The sequence below is a fragment of the Uloborus diversus genome, chromosome 5 (assembly GCF_026930045.1).
Source record: "Uloborus diversus isolate 005 chromosome 5, Udiv.v.3.1, whole genome shotgun sequence".
NCBI lineage: Eukaryota > Metazoa > Arthropoda > Arachnida > Araneae > Uloboridae > Uloborus > Uloborus diversus.
The window spans coordinates 140270766-140298256 of NC_072735.1; the positions used below are offsets into that span (position 1 = coordinate 140270766).

At 36.1% G+C, this 27491-nt stretch overlaps 2 protein-coding genes across 2 annotated transcripts; one reads left to right on the top strand and one right to left on the bottom strand.

The window, feature by feature from the left end:
* Window positions 1–753: 753 nt before the first annotated feature.
* Window positions 754–2341, top strand: LOC129222346 (BTB/POZ domain-containing protein 10-like). Its single transcript, XM_054856842.1, has one exon. The coding sequence runs from the start codon at window positions 754–756 to the stop codon at window positions 1759–1761; it is 1008 nt and encodes a 335-aa protein (XP_054712817.1). The 3' UTR covers window positions 1762–2341.
* Window positions 2342–9682: 7341 nt separating this feature from the next.
* Window positions 9683–23256, bottom strand: LOC129222348 (U33-theraphotoxin-Cg1c-like). The gene is made up of 4 exons (XM_054856843.1): window positions 23136–23256; window positions 21051–21153; window positions 12306–12400; window positions 9683–9832 (listed from the first exon to the last, which is right to left on the bottom strand). Exons 1-4 carry the CDS (start codon window positions 23184–23186, stop codon window positions 9803–9805), a joined length of 279 nt encoding a protein of 92 aa, XP_054712818.1. The 5' UTR covers window positions 23187–23256; the 3' UTR covers window positions 9683–9802.
* Between the last annotated feature and the right edge of the window lie 4235 nt (window positions 23257–27491).

Consider the following 27491-nt stretch of genomic DNA (forward strand, 5'->3'; position numbering starts at 1 on the left):
TTTGCTTGATTGAGTTGTTCTTTTGCAATGTCATGTTTCCTTAAGTTGCCCCCCCCCCCCCATAGAAATGATATGATACAGGAGGTTAGGTTGCGTAATACTTGCAAGGGATTCCATGATTTATAATTTTGTTTTACATAATTGCATAATGGGGCTTTCAGCATTTGCTATTGCGCAAATGCTAGAAAGTGCCTGAGGTCATAAGAGTATGAGCAGACATCAATGGACTACAAGAAAATCCTGACTGAATAGAGGGATAACATTTTATGGAATATTTCTTGACCGCTATTTGTGAGAAGGGGCAAATTGGCCCAGTGTCATTATGAACAATAATATAGTTTGTGTGTTATAAATATGGAACATTCATGCAATTTTAGTTGATTATTGACTATTAAGGAAAGAAGAAGTGTTAATATCCTCATCACCCTCCAAATAATCTTTTTAAAAAATACTGGGTGAACCATTGTTTATCCAAAAGTATTTCCTCTTATTGGAAGATATTTGTATTTAATGCATTACATGTGTTATTTATTACTGTTGAAGGTGTTTTTTTTTTTTTGTGTATATCCATCCAGAATATTATTGATAACTCTTATTTTGGTGTATTTGCTTATAACATAAGTTGTATCTTGTGATACTAATTAGAGAACTAAAATAAATGTTTTTAATTTCCAGAGCTGCTTGTTTCTTAAAGCATAACTTGATGATGGTTGCTTGAAAATTGGAAATTCTTTGTCATATTTAAATTGGACAATGTCTTGTTCTTCTGTCGTTCCTGCTGCAAATCAAGGGCAAATGACACCAGCAAGTGACGAACGAATCACCTTAGTAGTGGAAAATACTCGCATTGTTGTTGATCCTGCTTTGTTTGCAGCATATCCGGATACAATGCTGGGAAGAATGTTTGGCTCTTCTTTGGAAAATAACTTTACTAGACCAAATGAAAGAGGTGAGTTTGAGGTAGCTGAAGGTATGTCTGCCACCGTGTTTCGAGCTATACTGGAGTATTACAAAACTGGAATGATTCGTTGTCCTCCAACAGTCTCTGTTCCTGAATTGAGAGATGCTTGTGATTATTTGCTGATTCCATTTGATGCCAATACAATAAAATGTCACAATTTGAGAGGTTTTCTTCATGAGCTATCAAACGAAGGAGCTAGGAAGCAGTTTGAAAATTTCCTGGAGGAGTTAATACTGCCGATGATGGTTGCATCTGCTCAGAGGGGAGATCGAGAGTGCCAAATAGTAGTTTTGTTGGATGATGATGTTGTAGATTGGGATGAAGATTACCCACCACAAACTGGTGAGGAGCACTCTCAGATCATATATAGCACAGAAATGTACCGTTTCTTCAAGTACATCGAGAATCGAGATGTTGCGAAGAAGGTTTTGAAAGAGAGAGGTCTTAAGAAAATCCGCCTGGGTATTGAGGGCTTCCCCACCTACAAAGAAAAAGTGAAGAATCGACCTGGTGGAAGAGCAGAGGTAATTTACAATTATGTTCAGAGGCCGTTCATTCGGATGTCTTGGGAAAAGGAGGAAGCGAAAAGTCGCCATGTCGACTTTCAGTGTGTTAGAAGTAAGTCTATCACCAACTTGGCAGCTGATGGTATTGAAGCTTCAGCCCCAGCTAATAATGCTGCTGCTATTGAGGGGGCTGCTGGAGATGCATATTACGAAGATCATGTAATATTGCCACCTCATCCATCCCCAAGGGAACCGTATCCAGAAGTTCATTTGCCTCCCGATGAAGGTGTTTAAGTTCATTCGTATTAATAATTTACTTTCCGATGGCTTGTTTGTTTACACATTTAACGTACAGATGGTTAATTTTTTCCAAAAATGCAGATGGGTCTGGGCACATCCATCTTTTTGTTTTTAATTCAACTAATTTATGAATTTTAATACATTGTAAAATTTTACGGATATGTGTTTGTGTGTTGGGAAAATACAGGAAAGAAAAGAAAAAAAGATATATTAAAACTGCAATTTTGGTTAATAGCTGAATTGTAATTTAAAATTGTGGCTGCATCTGGGATTGAACAAAGCATGCCATTGTATAAGTGCTAATTTGCAGAAACTATAAGAATAATTTGATAAAGAAAAGGATTTCAAGAAGCCAGGACAAGCTAAAATATTTATTGGAAAGAAAGTCGAATTTATATTAAAGAGTTCAGTTATTGGTTTATCTTGTTATTTTGTAAACAAAAATAGTTGTTTACTTTTCTCAGTTTAATAGTACTCCCAATGACCGATTGAAAAACATAGCTTGGCGTGAAAACCAGATAATAAGAAAAGATTGAATGTGACTGTTGCTGATGAATGAAAGGAATTTTAGATTGATGAGAGGAGTTCTATTTTGGAAATACATCTGAAGAAAATCTCAAAAAAGTGCCCCCCTCCCCCCCCCCCCCCCCCCCCGCCCGCCTTCCAGCAGATTAATTTATCTTTAGATTTTACTCTTGGTTTTTTATTCCTTCCATAACTACTAACAAGAAAGAGACAGAAAGAATTGTGTTTCCTTGCATACAAGGTGCTTTTCCCTGAATTGAATTCAGTGGTGTTTGTTGTACGTCAGATGAAGCTTGATTTTTTTTTGGAAAGTTTACTCCCCCCCCCTCTTCAGAAATAAACTTTGATTTTGCATCGCTTGATTTATGTCATTATGAATTATAGTTAATTTATTATGTACAGAAGAGTATATGTTATGTAATTGTTCAAATGTTTCAATTTGTAATTCACAATGCTTGTCAAATTGTTGTTTATCAATGTTATAAGTGTTATATTTCTGGTGTGCATGTTGTGTGAAGAAACTTGTATCTGTGGTGCATGAAATATGGATCAAACAGTTATTTTATGTCATTGCATATTTCTTGGACATTTTGCTTTATTTGTTAAATTAAATGTGAATTATTTATTTTGCAATGCTGCTAATTTTAGCCCCTTTTTTTTTATTTCTGAGGTAACTGATGTTTGGGTGAAAGTTTCATTCCACAAAAAAGGCAATTAATATTACAAGATACTTTATAATATGCAATTTTGATGTAAAAAGATAGTAGTTCATGGGTTTTCTTTTTATTCATAAGTACTTTTTTTTAAATTCACTGATTATACAGGAACAGTAAGTAATATGAGCATTTAAAAGCAGAATTTATGTTAAAAAAAAGGACTAATGTCTTTGTTTTTTGCATTAACTGTACTTTTTTTTGTGCAACGAGTAGTCTGTTGTCAAACTTTTTTTTACAGCTCTGATAAAATCTTTTTCTCTGAATTCCGTCCAAAATTTATCAGCAAGAACACTTTGGTGTCTTGTGCTTAAAAATTGACCACTATTCATGACTTGGTATTGATAGTTTCTAAAATTTTTCTAACATGCTAAGTTATTTTTGAGCATTTGGTGCATTTAAAAACATTCTGACTTGGTGTGAAACGTTGCTTGGTTGTATTCTAATAATTTTCAATCCGCATATTGTTCAGCTTTTTGTTTTTCAAACTTGCACTCTCGTGCTTGTGTATTAATTGAATTTCTAAATTTTTTTTTTTTTTTTTGCTTGCTCCTATTATATACATTACTAATATTTCTACTTGTATATTGAATATAAAACTGATTTTTACTTCCAAATTATGCTTTATTAATTCTCCTTGATTTTAATACTCATTGTTTTTTTTATTTCTTTTTGTTTTTTATTTATCATTTATTATTATTATTTTGACATTTAGTTAATTTTTATCTGTATATACATAGAAACCCCTATGTATTACCGCTTTTTATTTGTGAAGATTTGTATTTTATTTTTCTTTTTTTCCCATACATGTTTTGCTTGAAGTGTGATATTGTTGTTTCTTTGCAGATAATTTATTGTTTTATTTTTGTCGAATTTTATTTATATTGCTAGCATTATAAGCAGCACAAAGGAAGACATATATTTTTAACTTAAATTTCATTCATATACAGGGTGCAGAGAAAGTTCCCACAATTTTGTTTAAAACGGTTTGTTTTTTTGGCGTTAAAATTGTATGTTGGCGATCTATTTGGCACATATTGTTTATTGGCATTAAAAGTATTTGAGGTTTAATCATTTGTTCTTTGTTAATTCATTGAGTTAGTGAGCTATGAATCGTGAAAATGTGTGTGTTACTGTCGTTGAATTATACAAGAAGGGAATGAAAACAGCTGATATTATTCGAGTGACTGGATTCAAGAGTAAAACAGTCTATGACGCTGTGAAACGCTACAAAGAGACTGGAGGGACTGCCGACCGTCCACGGAGTGGTCGTCCAACCACTGCAACGACTTTAGCAAATGTGCAGAAGATCCGCTGTCGCATCCGTCGCAATCCAGAGCGCTCAATGTGAAAGATGGCCAAAGAACTGGAGATAAGCGAAAAAAGCGTCCGAACCATCGTGGAAAACAAGTTGGGACTTTGTTCTTACAAGATCAATCGCCTCCACTTTATCAATGACGCAATGAAGCAGAAAAGATTGATAAAAGCTCGACGGATGCTTCGCTTGACCGCTGGTGCTCGTCTTTGGAAGGTTCTCTTTACCGATGAGAAGATCTTCACCATCGGGTCCACACATAACCGTCAAAATCATCGCCAACTGCTTAAGAAGGGTCAGAAGAAGGACCGCTGCTGCAAAAATCATCGGACACAGTCACTTTCCAGGCTCCGTAATGGTCTGGGCTGGCATTTGTGCCACTGGGAAAACGCCGCTTGTTTTCATTGACAGAAACATCAAAATTAATGCTGCAAGCTATCAGCAGCGGGTTCTATGCGATGTACTGAGGCCATAGGCAACAGAACACTTTGGCCAAGATGGATTCACACTCCAACAAGACTGGGCTCCTGCTCATTCGGTCCGATCGACGATTGTCATCTGCGAAGATCTGTTCCCAGGTTTTTGGGGCAAGGGCGTTTGGCTCCCTAACTCACCGGACCTCAATCCGATGGATTACTCGGTGTGGTCAATCTTGGAGGAAAAAATTTCGGGAAAACAATACGCCACGGTCGACATGCTCAAAACGGCTCTGAGGCGTGCCTGGAATGAGATAACGGTGGATGCGTGCGCGAGCATTGTCGGCAATTTCAGACTGCGGCTTCATAAATGTATTGAAGCCCAAAGAGCCAATTTTGAACAATTGTTATATTTTTTTTTGTTTAATGTTGTTATTATTGTTTCAATAAAGAATTTTATTGCTTTAACTTGTTGATTTGTTGAATTATGTGTTAGTTACAGCCTATTGAAATATCTAATAAAATTGTGGGAACTTTCTCCGCACCCTGTATACCCTTCAGATTGGATAAAAAGTAGCTCATAAAATGGTTACTTTTAGCCATGGCTGTGTGACCAGTGGTGCACACAGGAATTTCTCGAATGCGGAGTCCAGGATCAAAGGTCCATCATTCTCATATCCTACTCCAACATGCATCCAAACATATTCTTTTGATTTTATTGATTGTCAGGAACAACAAACATATTAAAACAATATTGAGTAATTAGCATTAGTTAATAGAATAAACTTATTAATAGCAAATACTTTCTTAAAATACTTGAAAGTATAAGAATAAATGTATTTACTTTTCTCATAATTAAAAATAAAAACAGCAAAGCAAAATCATCATTACGGAACAATTTATGTTCACATACCATTTGCTTTTGCTGGGGATGAAAGAGAAACAATAAATTTAATTTTTCCATTTTTTAAATCTGAAATTGTTGTTTTCTGTGCTTGGAAGTATGTTGCGTACTGCATAGAGAATCATTGTCAATCAAGATAACTCAAGGGCAATGGGAGGGGTCACTTTGTGTGTGCCACTGCTAATGACCCTAAAGTTTCATCAATTAGCCTGGCTATTTTTTTGTGACTCAAAATTTCTGTAAAATTGATAAAAGTAATTTGTTATGAATTGTTTTATGCATTTACTCTTATTTTGTGATGAAATTGTGTTGTAAAGGGACTTATTGTAAAAAAAGAGGAAACATTGTGTTGTTCATGGTTTTTATCCAGGAATTTTGAGTTACTTTCTATCATGAAAATCTTGCAGTCCTGAGAGGAGAATGAAAAGCTAAATGTATTTTCTGTCTTGACCATATCTTAAAAATTTGCACCCATGCACAAAAGACATGCAGGCATGTGATTTGCATTAATGGTGCTTTTCTCGTATATCTTCAGAATGTTAGAATTCCAATGAAGAAAATTGCAGGTGCTTTGCCTCATCACTTTTTATTGCAATTATCGTATGTGTGATTAAAATTCATCATGGATTCTATTATTTTGAATTATTTACTCAAATTACACCTTTGTAAAAATTCTAGTTATTATTTTTACCTTTTTTTTTAGTTGATTTAACTATTAAAAAGTAAGCATTTTTTTTTTTTTGCATTAGATATTGCATTACAAAATATTTTTGAAAAATAATTTGTTGAGAAAATTGATTGTTCTGTATATTAATAATTATCATTTCACAGTAACTGAAACAATGACTGCAGAAATACAATTATTAAAATAAGTAGAACACTAAAATGATTGCATATAACTTTTGTACAAATTATTCTGCACAAAAAAGCAGTGTCAAATTTGACTGGTTTTATGATAAAATTATGATAAAAACTGGTTTTATGAGCAGTCTTAAGATTCTGCAACAAATTTTCAATTTTGTAAACAAAAATAACTTTAAAAAAAAAAAAAAGATTTCTATTTATTAAGTTTTCTTTTTGCCTCAAACTTGGCTATAATGTTCTTTCTATAGTGTAATATAAATTATTTCATACATTATGTCAACTTAGTTTAAATCATACTTTATTTTTTAACGTTTTTTTACAAAAATTAATTTTTGATTAATTGTGTACTTCAGTTCAATGGCAAAGGATTATCATTCTTCATCCTATTTATGTTCCTTTTGTATTTTTATACATGATGATGAAGTTTTTTTTTTTTGAAGAGTTATATTTACTTTTAATATGTGGCTTCTGTAGCTTCATTTGCAAATTCAATATTTTTGTGAAAAAATTTGTTAAATATAAGCTAATAAAGTAAAAAGAATGTTTATAATTTTATTCCTTTACAAAAATTACACAATATTTTAAGGCACATTTTAACTTTTGCCTTGTATGGAGTGGTAAAATGTGCTTCTGCTGTACTGATTGAACTTGATTCAGCTGGAGGTGTTTTTTACTTTTTTGTTTTTTCTTCAAAATCGCCAGATTTTGAATTTTTTACCAGAAAATTTGTTTTATTTTATTTATTTATTTTTTTCTTTACTGTTGATCAGTATCAATGAATACTACATTCCCTGAAAAGGAATACTTACTCTTTTGAGTTGAACTGGTTTTAGAGTCATTTGAAAAAGATGAGTTTCAGAGGAACTGTATGTGTAAACGTAGACTTGAAAATTCAAAATTTTATTCAATCTCAAATGGCCAGAAGAGGCACCACATTTTTAGTTGCCAGGATTTTGATTTTAAAAACAAGGCAATCTTTTGGCACTATGCTAAAAAGTTGCGTACAGAAGAAAGTATTTGTATTAAGGTTTCGGCCAGCAAAGAGGCTCAGGAAGAAGCGGCAACTAAAATATAAATATAATAGTTGAGTAACTAAATTAAAAGTTTCTTCTCGCTACTTGCTGCTAAATAAAATTTTAAAGTTTCAAGTCTACATTTACTTATAGTTACTGAAAAATCTTCATTGTTTCAAATGCCTCTGAAAACTGCAAAAAAATATCAAAATTTTTGAAAGTAGCAATTAAAAAAAAAAGACTGTTACAAAAAGCATTGAACTCATATTTCCAGAATGTGCATATACACTTCCCTCAAAAAGTTAAGGTACATGTTTTTCGAAGCTCGCTATTAAAAAATTGCTGTAACAATAAAATGCATAGTTTGCATGAATGATAATAACAAACTTTAAAACTATTTATGAAAAAACGATAACTGCCACTTTTATTTTATAGAAAAGAATTTTACTCTTTATGAGTAAGGAAAAAAAAAAACAAATATCCAGCTTTTGTACTTTTGTGTGTAAATTGTGTTGATTTTCAACTATTGTTGGCAGTTTCGGTACAATAGTCACCGTAGAGTTTAGAAAATATCTTAGAGACGTCTTTTGCCCGATTCGTTAAGGTGGAGGTCAGTTGGATGGATGGAAATGTGATTGTCTCGATTGATGCTGCTAGACTTCTCGTTGTCTCTCGTACTGTTGTTCAGCGACTTTGGGACCAATACCAATCAGAAGAATCTGTGTCCAGAAAACCTATTCCAGGCCGACCACAAGCTGCAACACCTGTAGAAGACCATTTTCTCGTTCTTTCGACCCGGAGGAGATGAACCACTACTGTTTCGCAGCTAATTACTGACCACTTTGTTGCACCAGGAAGAAGAATCTGCTACTACGGTGCGAAATTGTCTTCACAATGCCGGTCTCTATGCAAGACGACCAATTGTGTTTGTTCCACTCAACGGATCACAGCAAAGAATCAATTGCTGGACAAGAGAACATGTTTCCTGGACCCAGTAGCAATGGGCTTCTGTTCTGTTTACAGACGAGTCCAGATTTACATTGGAAAGTGATTCAGGGTGTCTACTGATTTGGAGGAAACAGCGCACTAGATACCATCAATCAACACTGTTAAAAAGCACAGTTATAGAGATGGTGGAATCATGGTTCAGGCAGGGATCTCACTCGGTAATCACACTGACCTGCATGTGTTCCATGGAGGAACTCTGACTGGTCAGAGATATCGGGATGAGGTCTTTGATCCAAATGTCCGCCCATATGCTGGTTCTATTGGTAATGACTTCATTCTGATGGATGGTAATGCACGACCTCACTGAGTTCGGATTGTTGAGGAGTATCTTTAGGACCACGGTTTGGAACAAATGGAATGACCAGCTCGATCTCCAGACCTGAATCTGATAGAACATTTTTGGGACTATCTTGAAGGACAGGTTACTGCTTAAAATCTTCCTCCAAGGTCGTTACATGAGCTGGAATAAGGCTTACTCTGTGTCTCGTCTTTGCTTCCCATTCCGGTGTCCAACAACTTAATAAACAGCATGGAAAATCATGCCGGGAATGCATTCAAGTTAGGGGGGACACACATTCCTTATTAGAATCCATTTTTGTATTGTTTCTATGACATTTTACTACTTAACACTGTAATGTTCTGTTTTGTTCAAGAATGGACTTTTCCGCAAAAATTGCTTATTTTGTTATAAATCGTTTTTACAATACACTTACACAAATTTCTATGATGCATTCAATAAACGATTTAATGCACATATCCTCCAAATTTTTTGTTTTTACATTCATTCATTTGCAACTTAGAGGCAAAAAACTGGTTGTACCTTCACTTTTTGGGGCCAGTCTAGTTTTAAAATGGAAATCATTATATTTCAAATAGAAAAATTGCAACAAAAGATTGTGCTCTATATCCTATAACTCTGCGTGTATGGATGTAACACAGTTTAAAAATTTTGTTGTCAGTCACAACTGAGAAATGATGCCTTTGATTTTTATTAAATTTTCAATCTTTTATTCAAGTTACAAAATGACAAACATTTTTGTCAGATTTGACAACGAGTTTTTGATCCAGTAAGAAAAGAATTATCGTGAATGATGAATAGTCTAAAGATTGAAAAATCCTTGAAAGTGAGCAATGCATTTCTAAAAGTGTATATTACAATAGATTTTTTTTAATTTTATTTTCTGCATTAATTTAATATTGTGTAAATTTATTTAACTCAAAAAAGAAATCTAAGCACACATATATCTGAAATTAATGTCAAGTTTTTCTTTATTTCTTCAATAGTCGGGTGGCCTTATGCAATAATTCTGGAAAGAAAAAAAAAAATATGATTTTTATTACAAATTAGACAAATGTACTTCAATATGCAAAAAAGAAAAACTACATAAAACTTCATATTGACGTTTTTGACTGGTATCGGAAAATGCATCGTTAACTAAAACTTGACAGTATCATTACTGCTCCATAGCACAAAATCTTAACATTTATGGGATCAAGCAAAAGTGTGGTGTGAATGCAATACCAAACAGTAAATTTAACGCTAGTATGTTTAATTTAAGTTTTGAAACAGAACTGAAATGTTATTTAAGGTTGAAAAACATTAGAAAACTTTCCTGACAAAGTGACAACAGCTTTTATTGTTGAATTGTTCGTGAATAGGGTAAGGAGTGTTGCCCTTTCCGCCAGTTCAGCTATTATCATTTAAAATCTCGTTTAAGTAAGTAGAAAATCTTGCTCCTATATTAAGTGAGCTCGTCTCCTCCATACGGTAAGCGTACCACCGGTTGAGAGCCTCTGCACTTCGGTATCTTAACATTTCTCTTTCACACATTTTTTGCTTACATGACTGATCAACTATTTGGATATATGACTAGAGGGAAAACCCAATGTAAATAAAAAACAAGAAAATGCAGCTTTGTAATAGCTATTTCAAGGCTGCAATGGAGCCTCCCCAAGTAACATAAATCACGTTGCTCTGAAGCGTTGACATCACGTTACTGGTACTGGTAACGTTGATAGAGCGAAAATATGTCTCGTTGCAAAACGCAAAAGCAACGGTTTTAGTAACGTTACATCAACGGTTTCAGTAACGTTACATCAACGATTTTTGAAACGTTACAACAACCTTTATTTATCACGTTGCTTTTAAACGTTGTATTAAGTTTTTTTTTTTTTTTTTTTCCAAAGCTTGAATAAAGTTTTTTTTCTTGGTAAGAAGGGAGGTGGGATCATTGAACCCTTAATTTTTGATACAGTAAGTATTCTGCATTTTTTGTTAATGCAATTACTGTTAATATACTTTTACAAAATCTTTACATGTTTTTTTTTTTTTTTTTTTTTCAATTTATAAAATGTCTTATGCCGTTTAAAGGCGTTCGAGTATTCTTACACTGTTGCTTCATTATTTTGTAAGAGCATTCTTGATATTTTAAAATAAACAGACCATAACATAGCATAGCCGAATTTACATCAAGTGGTTAGTATTAATAGTTAAAATTAACGATATTGCTACAAATTAAATAAAAACCTCTTTCATATATAAATTCTTGAAAAAATAATTATTATTATTACTAAAGAACTCCAGTAATACTTTTCGAAAGGCATGAAAGTTTTGAAAAAATCCTCTTACATCAGTGTTTTAACAAAAATTTGCAGTATTATTTCAGTTATATGACAAAATTTTTTTCAAAAAATTGCTACAATTATTTCGGCAAAATCATTCTACAAAAAGCCGATTAAATGAGTAAAAAATGGTATCATTTATCGCTTTTATAGCTTGTTCATGGAACATATCCCCAAGCTTTAGCATCTTTTTAAGAAATCAATGAATAAATACTCAAATAAAAACATCTAACATTATTCTTTCTAACAATATTATGAATAAAAGTACGGTGGGAAAAATACTCAAACTCCGACCAACGGCGGTTCCTTAACTTAATAAAAATATGTAATAACACTTTTTTACTTTCTTCTATATCTAATATATAGTATTGGATTCGTGCAAAATTTCGAATTTTGATGGATTCGAACGTTTTGAGGTGTGCTGAGTCCATTTCGACTATTTTTTTTAAATTAAATAAGTATATCAACAATAATGCAAAGTACTTACTGCTAAAAGTGATGAGAGATCGCGATTGCGAAGCTGCAGAACAATGGCGGCCGGCATAGCAAGCCAGAAGTTGTTTACTGAAAATGGCCACTAGGGACTCTAGGATTCGGAGGTTGCCGAAGACGAGGCAAGGTGCAACGAAAAGTAATGATAAGTAACGTTTCTTTTGCAACTGTTTGTCAACGTTACGAATTCAAGAAATTTGCAACGTGATGTAACGTTTCAAAATTACGCTTTTTGTAACGAATCGATAATGCAACGTGATATCACGTTGCGTGGGAAACGGTAACGATGTTTCAACTAATTGCAACGTGATGTAACGATGACGTAACGTTTTAGTGTTACTTGGGTCTTTATCAGAGCAATAAACTCACCGCACCACACAACCAGAAAGTCGGGAGAGAACTAACGTCAAGCACGTGGACACCGGTATTTATACCAAAAGGTGTAACCAATAGGAATTTATGATTCAAGACGACAATCAACCAAACAGCAAGTCAACCACGGTTAGCGCAGCAAGGGGTAGAGACAAACAATCAAAAGCCAGAAATCAAAAAGAGTGAGAGAAAGCAAATTACCCGACGAAGCTGTATGTAAGGGCACTAAAACTAAGGAGTATTAACAGCATGTACAGGTATATATATATGTCCAAGAAAATAAAAAAATCTTACCAAGACACCAGCAGGTTCGCATTCAAGACCCATTTGACAAGGACAGAATGCCCTGTAAATCCCATTTGATGCAGGCTCCTGTTCGCATTGTTTTTCTGTAAAGTAATTACAAAAAATCTGTTTTTCACAATACTATTGGTACCTAAAAAAATACTGTAATGGACAAGTTGTCATTATATACAGTAGTTTGAACATTATCTACGCGTTTATAGAGCCATTTCCCCTTACATACTAGAAAATCGCTCGTCAGGACATGACGGGTAAAAATTGCTTCTACATGAACGAAGCAACTGTCTGGTGATATTTTAATAGTTGAAATTTTAACCCTAACTCCAGTGGATGAACCCTAAACTCCAATAGGTAGCGTTCATTGTTGACCATAATTTCGTTTCTTCATTTCCCTGAAATGACACAGATCTACATAAAATACAGTCAGCTCAGTCATTCCATCCCAGGACTGCAGTTTCTTGCTTTTTAGCACTTATCAGCCCGAAATAGAAAGTAACTGCGATGGAGGTGGAAAAACTCTTGAAGGAGCCAAGAGAGCCAAACAAACTGGTAGCTAATGTAGAATTCGCACTTCAGCCTTGGCACAATAAAACCTTTCCCTGCAAGTTAAACATTACCAAAACATATTGTTACAAATCCTGTAAATAGTAATTATTGTAGTAACGTAACCTGTAAATAGTTTCCCGTAATGAATATACAACCCCTTAACATATGGCTAAAGTATACGAACCCCCTATTTCTTTTTTTGTTCATTGATAAAATTTGATAACGGTCTACTATTTTCCAGAAGCGTTTGGAATATTTGAGAGATTTCTTTCGGTGTGTATATAAACCGTTACGCTGGATAAAGAGTTTAGTTTCGATTGAGAATTTGTACTGAGAGTGTGTATTAGCTCTGTTTATAGCGAGGCATTTCGCTGTGTTGTTTTGGTATTTGGAAGTAAATACGTGTGTAACCGTTGAGTTTACGGTGTTGAGTGATATTTGCTTAATTGCTGATGATTATTTTAGCAGTTGTTAACGATTTCTCCTGTACATAGTGTAAATAAAGCTCCTGTGTTTTTATCAAGAACTGTATCTTCATTTCAAGAAAGTGGAAGTCGCACCGAATCCGTTACAATTGGCGCCCAACGTGGGGCTACTTCAGGACTTTCTTGCAGTAAGTGTGACTTTGGACATTTTTTCATAAAGACTTTTTAAATTTGGACTTTGTTTTTATGGTGATTACTCGCGCAATGGATGAACAATTAAAACAACTGCTTGATGCAATCAACTCTGTGAAGAGTGATATGGCGGCTAATCAAGAACAATTAAAAAATGATATGGCGGCTAATCAAGAACAATGGAAAAGTGATTTAATGGTGCTGAAAAATGATTTAGCTTCTAACCAAGAGGAAATTAAAAACGACCTTACTTCGGTAAATACTGTGATGGAAAATAAATTTAATGAGATAGAGCATCGAGTTGATGCTTTTGATGAAAAATTGGAAACAGTAGAAAACCGTATCGCAACAGTTGAGAATCATGTGGATGAGAAAATTAAAAACATGGAAAGGAGATTGGCGACCGCGGAAAGCAGCTCTGTACAGTTTGGCGCTCCCACATCGGTTGCTCGACCGTCCATTAAACTTGCCACATTTCATGGGAAAACTTCGTGGCTGGTTTACAAAACTCAGTTCATGATAGTGGCGGATGCGAACGGATGGGACTCTGCTACTAAGGCCTGCCATCTTGCAGCATCCCTGAGAGGTGACGCAGCGGACATTCTTCAGACCCTTCCGGACAGCCAGCGCCTGGATTTCGCCGCCCTCACAGCTGCGTTGGAGCTTCGCTTCGGTGAGAAGTGCCAGAAAGATTTCAGTCGACTCCAGTTGAAGTCCCGTTTCCAGAAAACCGGGGAAACCCTGCAAGAGCTAGCGGCGGACATCGAAAGACTGTCTCATCTTGCTTTTTGCGACTGCCCTGCGGATGTTCGAGACAACTTAGCACTCAACTACTTCATCGACGGAGTTCGGAATCCTGAAATCCAGAAAGCCCTCCGGATGGCGGATGTAAACGACCTGAAATCTGCTTTGGTGTATCCGATGAGATACGAGGCCGCCTAAGGAGCAACCCGTGTGGATCGCCATCCCATCTGGACTCTGGAAGCTGAGGAGTCTGATTCCAGGTCGTCCCATCTCGTAGAACTTGAGAGACAACTCGGTGACTTGGCAAGACATCTGAACAGCATAACAGCCCAAAAGAAACAAGAGCAGAAGTGCTGGAAATGCGATAGTGCAGGGCACCTGCGAAGGAGTTGTCCGGCTCGCCAAGCTTCACGAGGGAAGGAAAACACCACCACCAGAGCTCTGCAGATTTCCTCTTCTAGTAGTGGCAGTGATGGACTTTTCATTTACGCACATGTAAATGGGAATCCTTGCAAACTGATTGTCGACACTGGAGCCAATGTGACAATCGTTAGGACAGATGTGGCTCGTGAATTTGGATTGAAACTGTTGTGGACATCGCCACGCGTAAGTCTCCAGACTGTGACAGGTGACAAAATTGAGATTGAGGGTAAAGTGGACTTTGAAATAGTGTTTGGGAATGCCACCTACCATCATACGGCATTCGTTGCTAATATCACGGACCCCTTCATTCTCGGATTGGACTTTTTAAAGAAATACGACTTCACCCTTGACTTCAAGACTAATGAACTGCACTCGATGAGAGAAGACATAGCCATCTTCAACGTTGAAAATGATGTAAAATCCGCTCATCAAATAATAGCCGAAACAGATTTATCAATTCCCTCAAGGTCAGAATCATTAATACCTGGCTCCCTTGAAGAAAGCAATAGTTTTCGATTTGGATTCATTGAATACCCTAACCTAAGCAATAACCTAAAAGGAGTGCTGGTAGCATCTACGCTTGTGGACCTTTCTAAGGATGTAATTCCTGTGAGAGTTGCCAACGTAAGTGAAAGACCAAGGAATATCCGGAAAGGTGAAGTGTTAGCAACTTGTACTCCAGTAAACTGCATCATTAGAAGAATCAATTCCCCCGAGACTGTGTCTTCTGAGTCCTTGACATCGAAGTTAATTGGGAGTGCGCCATTATCGAAAGATCAAAGAACTGCTGCGGAACAATTGGTGGATGATTTTAAGCATCTGTTTTCATCTACATCGGAGGATGTTTGCCGGACGAATTTGACGCAGCATAGGATCTACACTGGAGAACACCCCCCTATTAAACAGCATCCAAGACGACTACCGTTCGCCAAGAAGGAAGAGGTTGAAACCCTCCTGAAAGAGATGAAGGAGAATGATGTAATCGAACCGTCATCCAGTCCTTGGGCCTCTCCCATCGTCTTGGTCCGAAAGAAAGATGGCTCCACCAGATTTTGTGTCGATTACCGACGACTGAATGAAATCACCAAGAAAGACAGTTACCCTCTTCCACGGATAGACGACACCTTGGACACTCTTTCCGGACACATGTGGTTTTCGACCCTGGACTGGAAGAGCGGCTACTGGCAGGTTGAGATACACCTAATGACCGAGAGAAGACAGCGTTTACAACTGGACAAGGCTTATGGCAGTTTAAAGTGATGCCCTTCGGCCTCTGCAATGCACCAGCTACATTCGAGCGTCTTATGGAGACAGTGTTAAGAGGACTTTCCTACGAATCCTGTCTGGTCTACTTAGACGATATCATCATCGTGGGACGCAGTTTCGAAGAACATCTGACAAATCTTAGAAAGGTGCTGCAAAAGCTTAAGGAAGCCAATCTGAAGTTAAGCCCGTCCAAATGTAATTTGTTCCGCCGGGAAGTGAACTACCTTGGTCACGTCATCTCTTCTGAAGGTGTACAAACCGATCCAGAAAAGGTATCTGCGGTCAAGAGTTGGAGTCGTCCCGAAAACATCCATCAGCTGCGAAGTTTCCTGGGGCTCTGCACGTGCTACAGGAAGTTTGTAAAGGGTTTTTCCAACATTGCACGACCTTTGCATAAGCTGACGGAGAGCAAGCAAAAGTTTGAATGGTCCAAAGAATGCGAAGATGCATTTCTACGACTGAAGGAGGCTTTAACATCAACGCCTATCCTCGCCTGTCCTCAGCCTGGAAAATCCTTCATCCTGGACACTGATGCGAGCAACGAGGGCATCGGAGTTGTTTTATACAAGAAATTGACGGAAATGAACATGTCATAGCTTACTGGAGCAAATGCTTATCAAAGTCGGAGCGAAATTACTGCGTCACCAGAAAGGAGTTACTGGCCATAGTGAAAGCTATAGAACACTTCCATCATTACCTCTACGGCCGAAAATTTCTGCTTCGGACAGATCATGCATCGTTAACTTGGCTTTTGAACTTCAAGAATCCAGAAGGCCAGATAGCCAGGTGGATACAGCGGCTCCAGGAATATGACATGGAGATCAAGCACCGAAAAGGGTTGTCTCACGGTAATGCAGACGCTTTATCAAGGAGACCCTGTCCTGAGAACTGCAATTATTGTTCCCGAATCGAGAAACAGTATGGAACGACTAGCCCTACCGCCTATCAGGTGACAGTGACTCCAATATCATCAGAACCTGATCCATGGAGTGACGACCAAGTTCGAAAAGATCAACTTGAAGACCCCGACATAAAACCAATTTTGGAGTTCATGGAAAGTGACAGTCGGCGCCCTAGCTGGCAGGACGTTTCCATCTTCAGCCCTGCAACAAAAAGATACTGGGCTTTATAGAACTCACTCCATTTACGGAACGGCGTACTGTACCGAAAATGGGAATCTGATGACGGCAAAACGTCTAGGTGGTAGTTAGTACTTCCCCGATCAAGGATTTCAGATGTTCTGAAAGAAATACATAGTAGTGCGACTGGAGGACATTTTGGTGTCTTGAAAACCCTCAATAAAGTTCGGGAGCGCTTCTTCTGGAGCAAGGCGAAGGATGACGTGGAGAAGTGGTGCCATTCTTGTGACGCCTGTGCTGCTCGTAAAGGACCGAAGAAAAGAAGCAGAGGGAAGCTTCATCTGTACAACGTTGGAGCTCCTTTCGAACGAATTGGGATCGACATCCTGGGTCCTCTACCAAAAACTGCTGATGGGAACAAATACATTTTTGTTTCCATCGACTATGTCACCAAATGGCCCGAAGCGTATCCCATTCCAGATCAAGAAGCTACCACCGTAGCAGAGACTCTAGTTCAACATTGGATCTCGAGATATGGAACACCTTTGCAGATTCATTCCGATCAAGGGAGGAATTTCATCTCTGCTGTGTTTAAGGGCCTATGTCAAATTTTCGGAATTGAGAAAACTAGGACAACACCACTACACCCACAATCGAACGGCATGGTGGAGAGATTTAACCGCACAATCCTGAACAATCTCTCGTTTATGGTATCCAGAAATCAACAGGCTTGGGACAAGAAGCTACCTTTGTTCCTGCTGGCCTACCGCAGTGCTGTCCACGAGACTACCGGATTTGCCCCATCTCAGATGCTCTTCGGACGAGAGCTTCAGCTACCTTGTGATCTCGTCTTCGGTCGTCCTCCGGATGCGCCTGCATCGCCTGAGGAGTACATCCAGGATCTCCAGGCCCGGTGGAAGACGTTCATAACTTCGCACGAGAGCGAATCAACATCGCGGCGGAGAAGATGAAGACCCGATACGACACAAGGTCTACTGGACATGAATTCAACGAAGGCGACAAGGTTTGGTTATGGAATCCCATCCGACGGAAAGGTCTTTCACCCAAATTGCAGTCGCATTGGGATGGACCCTACAAAGTCCTTAACCGACTGAATGACGTCGTAGTGAGGATCCAAAAATCACCTAATGCAAAACCTAGGGTTGAACATTATGATCGGTTAGCCCCATACTATGGCCATAGTTCATGAGTATTACGTAAACAACCATGGTTGATAACATAAAAGTTGTAGATAATTTTTGCTTTTAATGTTTAGTAATATTTCTTGTTATTATTGTGTTTTCTGTATCTGTTAGTTATTAATTAATGTGTATATTTGTAAACTTGTGATAGAAGTTTGGCACCCTTTCTGGGGATTGTACTGACCCGGACGTGCAGTCCTTAGGAAGGGGGCAATGTTACAAATCCTGTAAATAGTAATTATTGTAGTAACGTAACCTGTAAATAGTTTCCCGTAATGAATATACAACCCCTTAACATATGACTAAAGTATACGACCCCCCTATTCTTTTTTTGTTCTTTGATAAAAATTGATAACGGTCTACTATTTTCCAGAAGCGTTTGGAATATTTGAGGGATTTCTTTCGGTGTGTATATAAACCGTTACGCTGGATAAAGAGTTTAGTTTCGATTGAGAATTTGTACTGAGAGTGTGTATTAGCTCTGTTTATAGCGTGTCATTTCGCTGTGTTGTTTTCGTATTTGGAAGCAAATACGTGTGTAACCGTTGAGTTTACGGTGTTGAGTGATATTTGCTTAATTGCTGATGATTATTTTAGCAGTTGTTAACGATTTCTCCTGTACATAGTGTAAATAAAGCTCCTGTGTTTTTATCAAGAACTGTGTCTTCATTTCAAGAAAGTGGAAGTCGCACCGAATCCGTTACAATATTATCAAATTATCATGGCGTGGCACGCGATTCATTGTTGATGACGTCAGGAGCATTACTTGATCATTGGCTATTATATGTATGAGGATTGTGTGCAGATAATACATTTAGTTTTATTAAACAATAAAATTAAAAAAAAATAAATAAACTAACTTTATTCTACTCTTTTGAAACATATGCATTAAAAATATTTCTATACTTGAATAGTTTAACAGTAGGCAATTTAATCATTTAGTTATTTTAAGTTTTTTTTAAAAGTAATGCAAGAATATTTTCGTTTTCGTCAGCACTAAGAACATCTTTTCAAATTAATAGTTTGGACAAATCAAATTTCAGCAGAATTTTAATTCGTGGCTTTGTATTGATTTATTTGTTGAATCTGTAATTCTTAATTCCCCTTCCCTATATAGAAAATCATTTTTGAGCCTGGTAGTAATCTTTGTTAGCTCACATTCTTGACCTTCTTGATCTGTTAGAAATCGAAAAAAATATGATACTCAAATACATTAATTAAAAAAAAAATCATTAATTATTGTTATAGACAGGTGCATCTGAAACCTGTTAAACATTACATGCAGGTTAAAAATATATTAGCTGGATGAAAATTTTGTCTGAACCACAGAAAATGTTTGTTATAGACAGTATTGTTATTCACAAGTTTTACTGTATAGTGAAACAATTTTTCTAGTCCAGAGCAATGCTCAATACTGCAGTTGAATAGGGAAGCGCACATTGTTTCGATTAGTACAAGTTAGGTGGACATAAGTCATGTTCAAAATAATAAACTTTGTATAATGAAAACAATAAACAAAATATGATACTTACTTATTTGTTTATATCTAATCGATCTAACTCGCTTCCGTCACGTGAGTAATAAGGTTCAAAGGTACGTATCCGTTTGTAGCAGAATAAATCAGTTGAGTTCCAGACATCATTTCATTACAAAATTAAAGTGTTCCTAATTTCATATGATTTTATTGTTTAAGATGGATTTTATTTATACTAGTAAGTGTTTTTTCCTAATTTTATTAATCTATTTGATAGTTAAACAACGTTAAAAAATTGTTCAAAGATGAACGAAGGATTTTTTGCCCGTTTCATAAATTTCAAGTAATGGGAATGACTTGTACCCATTTGTACCCGGGCTAAATGTTTTGTATATAGTAGCTGCAGCCTTCCCATTATTAATAAGACGTGTTTTAGTCAGCGCACTCGAGTACTACTTGTTTTTTTACCCAAAGCTTTGGGTGCTTCAATCATTCTTCAAAGAAATCCTTACTCGAAAGAAAGTACTCTAGAGAAAAAAAATATGTTGTACTCGAGTGTGCTGACTATAATACGACATATTAATAATGGGTAAAGTACAGCTATATTGTACAGAAAATTTAACCCGGGTACAAATGGGTAAAATCATTGCCATCACTTGAAAGATTTTAAACGAGCAAACCGCTCTTTCGTTCATCTTTAAAAAAAATTAATATTGTTTAATCATCAGATAGCGTAATTAAATTTAAAAAAAAACACTTACCAGTATAAATAATCTTCATCTTGAACAATTTAACCATGTGAATTTAGGAACACTTTAATTTTGTGCGATGAAATGATGAATTCTGAACTTGACTTTTGTCCACCTAGCTTGTACTAATCGAAACACTGTGCGCCCTCAAAAATATTTGTTTTTTGTATTGCAAAAAGAATGCAAATGAAATGTTATTTCGTTTTAAACCACCTTTTCTTTTGATGAGTCCCCCCAAACGTCAAAGAGGGTTCTCCTAAATTTTATTTTCCAACTACAGTCCTGGGAATGCTCAATTACGTTTGCGGATTTTTCTGTAAGTGGTAACAATGAGGGTGTGGTTTTGCAATAAATCTCATAGAATTTGAGAAAATTATTATTACTCTTGTATAGCGACCTCTTATTTTCAAATAATTACTAAACAAAATAACAAATCCCTAACATTTTCGACGTACAAATAAAATTGGTTTAAAAAGTTGTAGTTTACGTTTTATTTCTACTTTTAACTTTAATCACTTTTACTTGTACTTAAATTCACGTTAATACGTGAAGCTTCTCTTAGTACAACATTCTAGACTGTTTTTATAAACAATGACTTATGAAATATAATAGCTCAGAAACTTGAAAAGAGCTTACTTTCTTTGCTCAGTGGTTTGCACATGGTAGAATCATTGTACTTTAAACAACACATATTTCCTGGGCATGGATCATGTTCTGAGCAATGCATTGCCGATGTTATCTGGGAAAAAACAAAAAATTTTAAATTCAAAAATTTTTCGTAATTATGCTATACTTGGTACAATTCAGGGAGAAACTTCAGCATGCAACTACTGAGACTTCAGTTGCAGTGACGTCATACACTTCTGCGATCAAGCAAAGTATGGCTTAACATTTGAGCACAGAATCTCTTCGTTAGGATTTGAACCTTTACGTCTTGCGAGATTCCTAACCCATAATACTTAGGAGGATTGTTTAATGCTAAAAATATAAAGCGCATGAGTTTTAATTTAGCTACCAGTTATGAGAGGTTTACTAAAACTTGACCACAGAGAGATGTCGCGTAAACTGAAATTGAAAACGAACCACTTTTTTTTTTTTTTTTTTTTTAATAGTTGGAATCAGCGAGAACGCGCTTGCAGTAAAGTCGCGCGTTCTTGCTGATCCGACCGATCACAAAATGAAATAGTCCGTTTCCGCATCGAATTCACCCGCCATTTCTCTGTGGCCAACTGTATCCTCGCTCTGTTATTACTAATCCCGACTTATTATCTCAAACTAGAATGAAGCGCAATTTCTGGATTGTGTAAACTATGCATTAGATGCAATATAGTCTCAACATACAGACTGTACTTATTATTATTTTCAGATTTTTGACTAAATCAGGTTTGGTGAAAAATTACAATTTAATGTTAAATTTCCATTATTTACAAACTTGGATTCAAAAAATGCAGAAAAACAAACATCATAGTGACGTACATTGCTTACAAAACTTCCTTTTCTTGGTAATATAGTTTTTGTCTGAACTGACAATCTTATACAATTAAAAAACTGAGCGTAATGCACCTATCTATCTATGTCCGAGAGTTATTTCTCCCGAACGAAAGTAAACTGACCATCGAACCAGGTGTCGATGGATTCGAAATCTTCCCGTCTTTATGTTTGGCTATTTAACATAATCCTCCAATAATAATTAGCGGAGATATCAATTAAAAACTAAATTATTTATGACACTTAGATTTCGACATAAAATCCCTATTTTTCGAAGGCTTTCCTCCATTCAAATTATTATTCAGTGCTTCATCTCAACTTTTCAACTCCGCAACAATGCTTTTATTAAAATTTATAGCATGTAGTAAATCATTGAGACGAAAGATCTGTTGCCATTTTTTGTCTCGAATATGAGCAAATAAAATTCTAGATTTTGTTTTGAAAGCTTCTCCTGTAATCGGGGGATTTAAAATGTTTACTTTTTGGTTATTTTTCGCGATCTGCAGCAAAATTTTACTGATTTTTTTTTTTTTTTTTTTGTTCAAGCCTGAGTGTTGAACACTTGACATAACTTTTATTTTCGAGGTGGACGTGCAAAGCCGGGCGACGCAGCTAGTTCATGAAAAAATTTTGAGCTAAAAATGTAGAACTTCTGAAAAACGCACTTTATTTTCACGGGTCTTTGGTTTTCGTGGGTCCGTCGTAATAGCGAAAACTTAAGCCTCGCGAAATTTTCTTTTTTCAGTTTTCGGTTCTGCGAAATTGGCGAAATGTTCAAATATCGAAATTACCGATAACTCTTTTTTCGTGAAGTTACTTTTCGTAAAAATAAAAATAAGTGCTTTTTACGTTACGTAGCGATTAGTTGACCATAACGCAAATGTACCTCTATTCCACGCTCTTCTTTATCTATTTGTTAAAAAAATATATTTTAGGTTCTTGGGGGGGGGGGGAGCAATTTTGTGTATGCCAGGTGTAAAAACTAGGGGAAAAAAACAAAAAACATCTGTATTTGTAATCTTTCTGATTTAGAACTTGATGCTTTTATTTCTTAACCTAAAATTTAAAACAAGGAAATGTCGTTATAATTAAAAGCAAGAACTTTTGAACCAACTTGTTTTCTTTTTATAAATTAACTTTTAATGCAAGCTTTTTTAAAGCAAAAATATATCTTTATCTACGAAAGGATTTCTAATGCAAGAGAAATGAAAAATGTTGAAAAGTAGTACTTACGTGAAAATAGAAAGTAAAAACGAATAATAAAAATGCTATTTTACTATGCATTATTATTTTTATGAAATTGTTTTAATTTAATACTCAAGATCTTGTACGTTGAAATATTTTTGTCTTTCAAGCACAAGATAGAAAAATTGTGTGAGTAGTAATTTTTGTCTTTTTTGGTTTGGTGGAAATTTGGCAGATGCAAGTGCTGATAAATATCTTTCAAGGTCTGTTTTTCGATAAATACTTTTGTTGAAGCAACAAACAGGTGAAATTTTCATTTCGGATCTAAAACTGAAAAAAAATTAAGTTTTTTTTGCAAGTTGAAATGATAGTTGTATCCATGAAATTGATAAATTGCAAGCGATATAATTTTGTTTGTAAATAAACAGTTGTCAATTTTTTCAACTATGAAGGTAGTTTTCTTGTGCTAATAACAAAATATATTTATTTAATGATATTCTAATTCATTCGTGTATCTTATCATCTTCAATGTTTGATAAAACTCTAAACATAATCTTTGCGGTTGGAAAAAAAAAGTGTTAAACGTCATTCAATCACGCAGAGAAGATTCTAAGCATGTCCACAGAGTCAATGTCGATCTCATTGTGAATTCCGCTCGAAATTCAAAATTGTGCAAGAGTTAAAACTCAAACTCACATCAATTTGGCAGAAAGTAAAGAAGAGCTTTTGCTTTGTTATAGTATCATATAATAAACCTATCTGCAAAGTGCCCCTGACATTAGTACGAAGTGCAATAACAGGGGTGCTCAACCCCCTAAGAGCTGGGGCACCCCCCTAATATATAACAAAGCCCCCCCCCCAATGAGAAAAATATCCCTCAAAACATCCACCCCCTAAAAATGTTAATAACGCAGTCTGCGCATGAACCCCCTTTCCCAGGTGGCCAACCCTGGCAATACTGCCGTGAGCAGGTAAGCGGCAGTATCTGCAGAAATGAGTTTTCAAGATATTTGAAGAATCACGATTCAGATTCAACACTAACAATAGGGGAATGTTGGAATTCTATGCTTTTTTGGGTATTTTTTTCAGAGGAAGCCAAATAAGCAAGCTTGTACAATAAAGCTATGCAATAGGCGACAAAAATGCAAAAAAATGAAAGATTTGCAGTTACTGTCCTTTACCTGCCCACGGCAGAATGGTAAAAATCGAGGAAAAAAAGTTGAACTGTAATGTTTGTAACCCTTTGTTTAGTGAATTTTTAAACGAGCTGACTTCCTTTCACACCAATTTAAAGTTATATCCCCATTACTGGCAATTTTAATGTGATTGAATAGTTAACTCTTTAAATGTCACCAACAATGGCCAAATGGAAACCAGATTTTAAAAAATAATGGCCTTATTTGTCGCCACATTTGGCCATATTTGTCGCCAAGTTGGCGAAAAAACTTGGAGACCAAAAGCTGGGCGATATATTGCCAAGTGTTTGCATAAATTATAACACCTCTTGAGTTTGCATTGAAATTAACATTGATTCCCCCCCCCCAAAAAAAAAATTGTAAAAGACCCCTTTGGAACATTCGAATGCAACCAAAAAGGGAGGTGCACAACTAGACCCCACTAGGAATCTACGTACCAAATTTCAACTTTCTAGGACTTACCGTTCTTGAGTTATGAGACATACATACGCATATACGCACATACATACGTACATACAGACATGATTCAATTGTTTACTCTCAAAATATCACCATCAATGGCCAAATTGAGACCAAATTTAAAAAAAAAAAAAAATCGCCAAACTTGTCGCGACAAAACTTGGCGACCAAAACACTGGCGATATATCGCCAAGTGTCCGACAAATTATAACACTACTTCAGTTTACATCGAAGTTAACTATGATTTCCCCCAAAAAGGATACAAAAGACCCCTTTAGAAACACCTGAATGCAACCAAAAGGGGGGGGGGGTTCACAGTTAGACCCCACTAGGAGTCTACGTAGCAAATTTCAACTTTCTAGGACATACCGTTCTTGAGTTATGCGACATACATAACGCACATACATACATACATACATACGGACGTCACGAGAAAAGCGTTGTAATTAACTCGGGGAATGTCAAAATGGATATTTTGGGTGCCTATACATTCTTAGGCACTTATCCACGTGTGGTCGGGTTGAAAAAAAACTCAACATTAATTCGGGGGTGAGCAAAATGGAAATTAAGGCCGAATTTTGAGTGAAATTTTTTTCGCGAATACAATACTTCCTTTTTTTGTAAAAGGAAGTAACAAAGGTTTAAACCCGTTTTATCATTGCATCATCTTCTATTTTTTTTTTTTTTTTTTGCTGCCAATCATCCAACTTATAAAAGCAAATCGACCGATACTGCTACCCAGCAATCGAATGAGCTCATTACATCCATATTTGCCACCCAAGTTAAACATCTGTAAAACACAAGGACCATAGATTGAAACCTTCAATCAATCAGAAACCTTCAATTGGCGGTTTGGGTGTCTGACTGAGGTTTGATTCGGATGGTGAATATGGATGTTATAGAACTGGATTACTGGACTCGCGTCCCGCTATTGAAATTCTCTAGAAAAGGAGAAAATGTTTTGTAAACAAAGGGTTAATGAAGACATTAATAGATGAGAAAGAAAAATAACTGATATATTCTGCCGTGGGAGCGTTGAGTGCAGTATACAGTCCGACCGCGAACAAATGACCTTTGTCAGTCATTTGGTAAAACGAGTCCATTTTTATAGGTAAAGAAGGAAGAAAAGAGGCGTGCCATATTTTCGAGTTCAGCAACATTTTGGCGATATGAAAAAAAAAAAAAAAAATGTACTCCTATGCCTATATTTTCGTTATGTGAATACTAGGATCTGAAATGTTTAAATTGCAGCAATAACTGCTTTCAGTTGGCGAGAAAGTAAAAATGACAAGCTTTGCAATCTTTACGACAACCCTGCTGTCTTCAATTTTCAATTGAAATTAATTACACGAAGCGTTGTTGTCTCTAAGCAATGCTGCTAAAAGAAGTAAAACCAAGACCCACCCACAAACGTAGGATGTGACCTGTCCAATGAGACATCTGCGATGGCCGCATAAAATTTAAATGTTTTACCAAATTTGGCTAGTTTTTTAAATTCCAGGTTGACGTATTCAACTCGCCCCTCCGTGAAAATGGACCATTCCGAAACAAGGCGGGGCGGAAGCTCAACTCTTCGGGGTGGTCATACTTTATCAGCAGAACTGAGTTTTTGAGATATTGGAAGAAACTCGTTATCTATTCCATAATAACAACTGGGCAACGTTGGAATTTCAATCATTTTTCGTGCTTTATTTTTAGCGGAAACCAAATAAGGAAACTTATACAGTAAAGCGTAAGTACAACAGATCACGAAAATGCAGAAAAAAATGCAGATACTACGATCTACCTTCCCACAGCAGTATTGCCTGCATATCGTATGCAATTGACAATACCTTTTTCCCCACTCTTTTCCTAATATAATTGCTAAAGTGGCAAATCTGTCCTAAAATTACATTTTTGGAACTTCAATCTAAAAAAATTCTTCGGAAGAGTCCCTCCAAACTCATTATTTCGAAAATTATCTGAAATTCATTTCAGTTTCGTAAAAGGAAGAAAAAAAGCTAGGGGCAGTTCCTTCTCCCTTCCCTTTTCTTCTATCATTACCAAGCCGTACAGAAAATTGTGTTTTTTAGGGTTCAGTATTGATCAATTTCAGCAGAGAACCAGCGGTAATTTCTAGTTTTTGTCCCCCCAACCAAAAACTCGAAAATACGAAAGAATTATTCATTCAAAATATTGAGGTTATAACTAATTTTCTGGAATGGCAACAGAACAGTGATAACATGTTATGACGGAATTCTTCCTAGTATATTTCTAAAATTTAATTTTAGAAGCAGGGGCCGTGGTAGCCCGATCGGTAGAGTGTCGGATTCGGGGCCGGAGGGTCCTGAGTTCGAACCTCGATGGTCGAAGACCCACCGTCGTCATTAAAGGAGACTGGGCGACGTTAAATATGCTCGTGGTCTCAATGTCCTCCAATTGAAACGATACCTCTGGGGGGTGCTAGCACCAGGTAGCTATTAGCTTTTGGACTAATTCTAAATTCTCATTAACTGTTCGATCCGGTGATGGTGCTGCCATCTATCGGTATATAAAATAATGAAGGCAAGGCACTTAGTATGCAGTCCTCGACATAAATACAGTTGTAGTCAGTTGTGACTCTGAATAGGAATAGGTAATTTTAGAAGAAAAAAAGAGCTAATAAAAAAAGATTTAAGTCATAAAATTTATTTTTTTTTGGGGATGGCGTTAAATATTTTTGGCTTAAATGTTTCGTAACAAAAGAGTAACGATGATTTGAAACACGGAG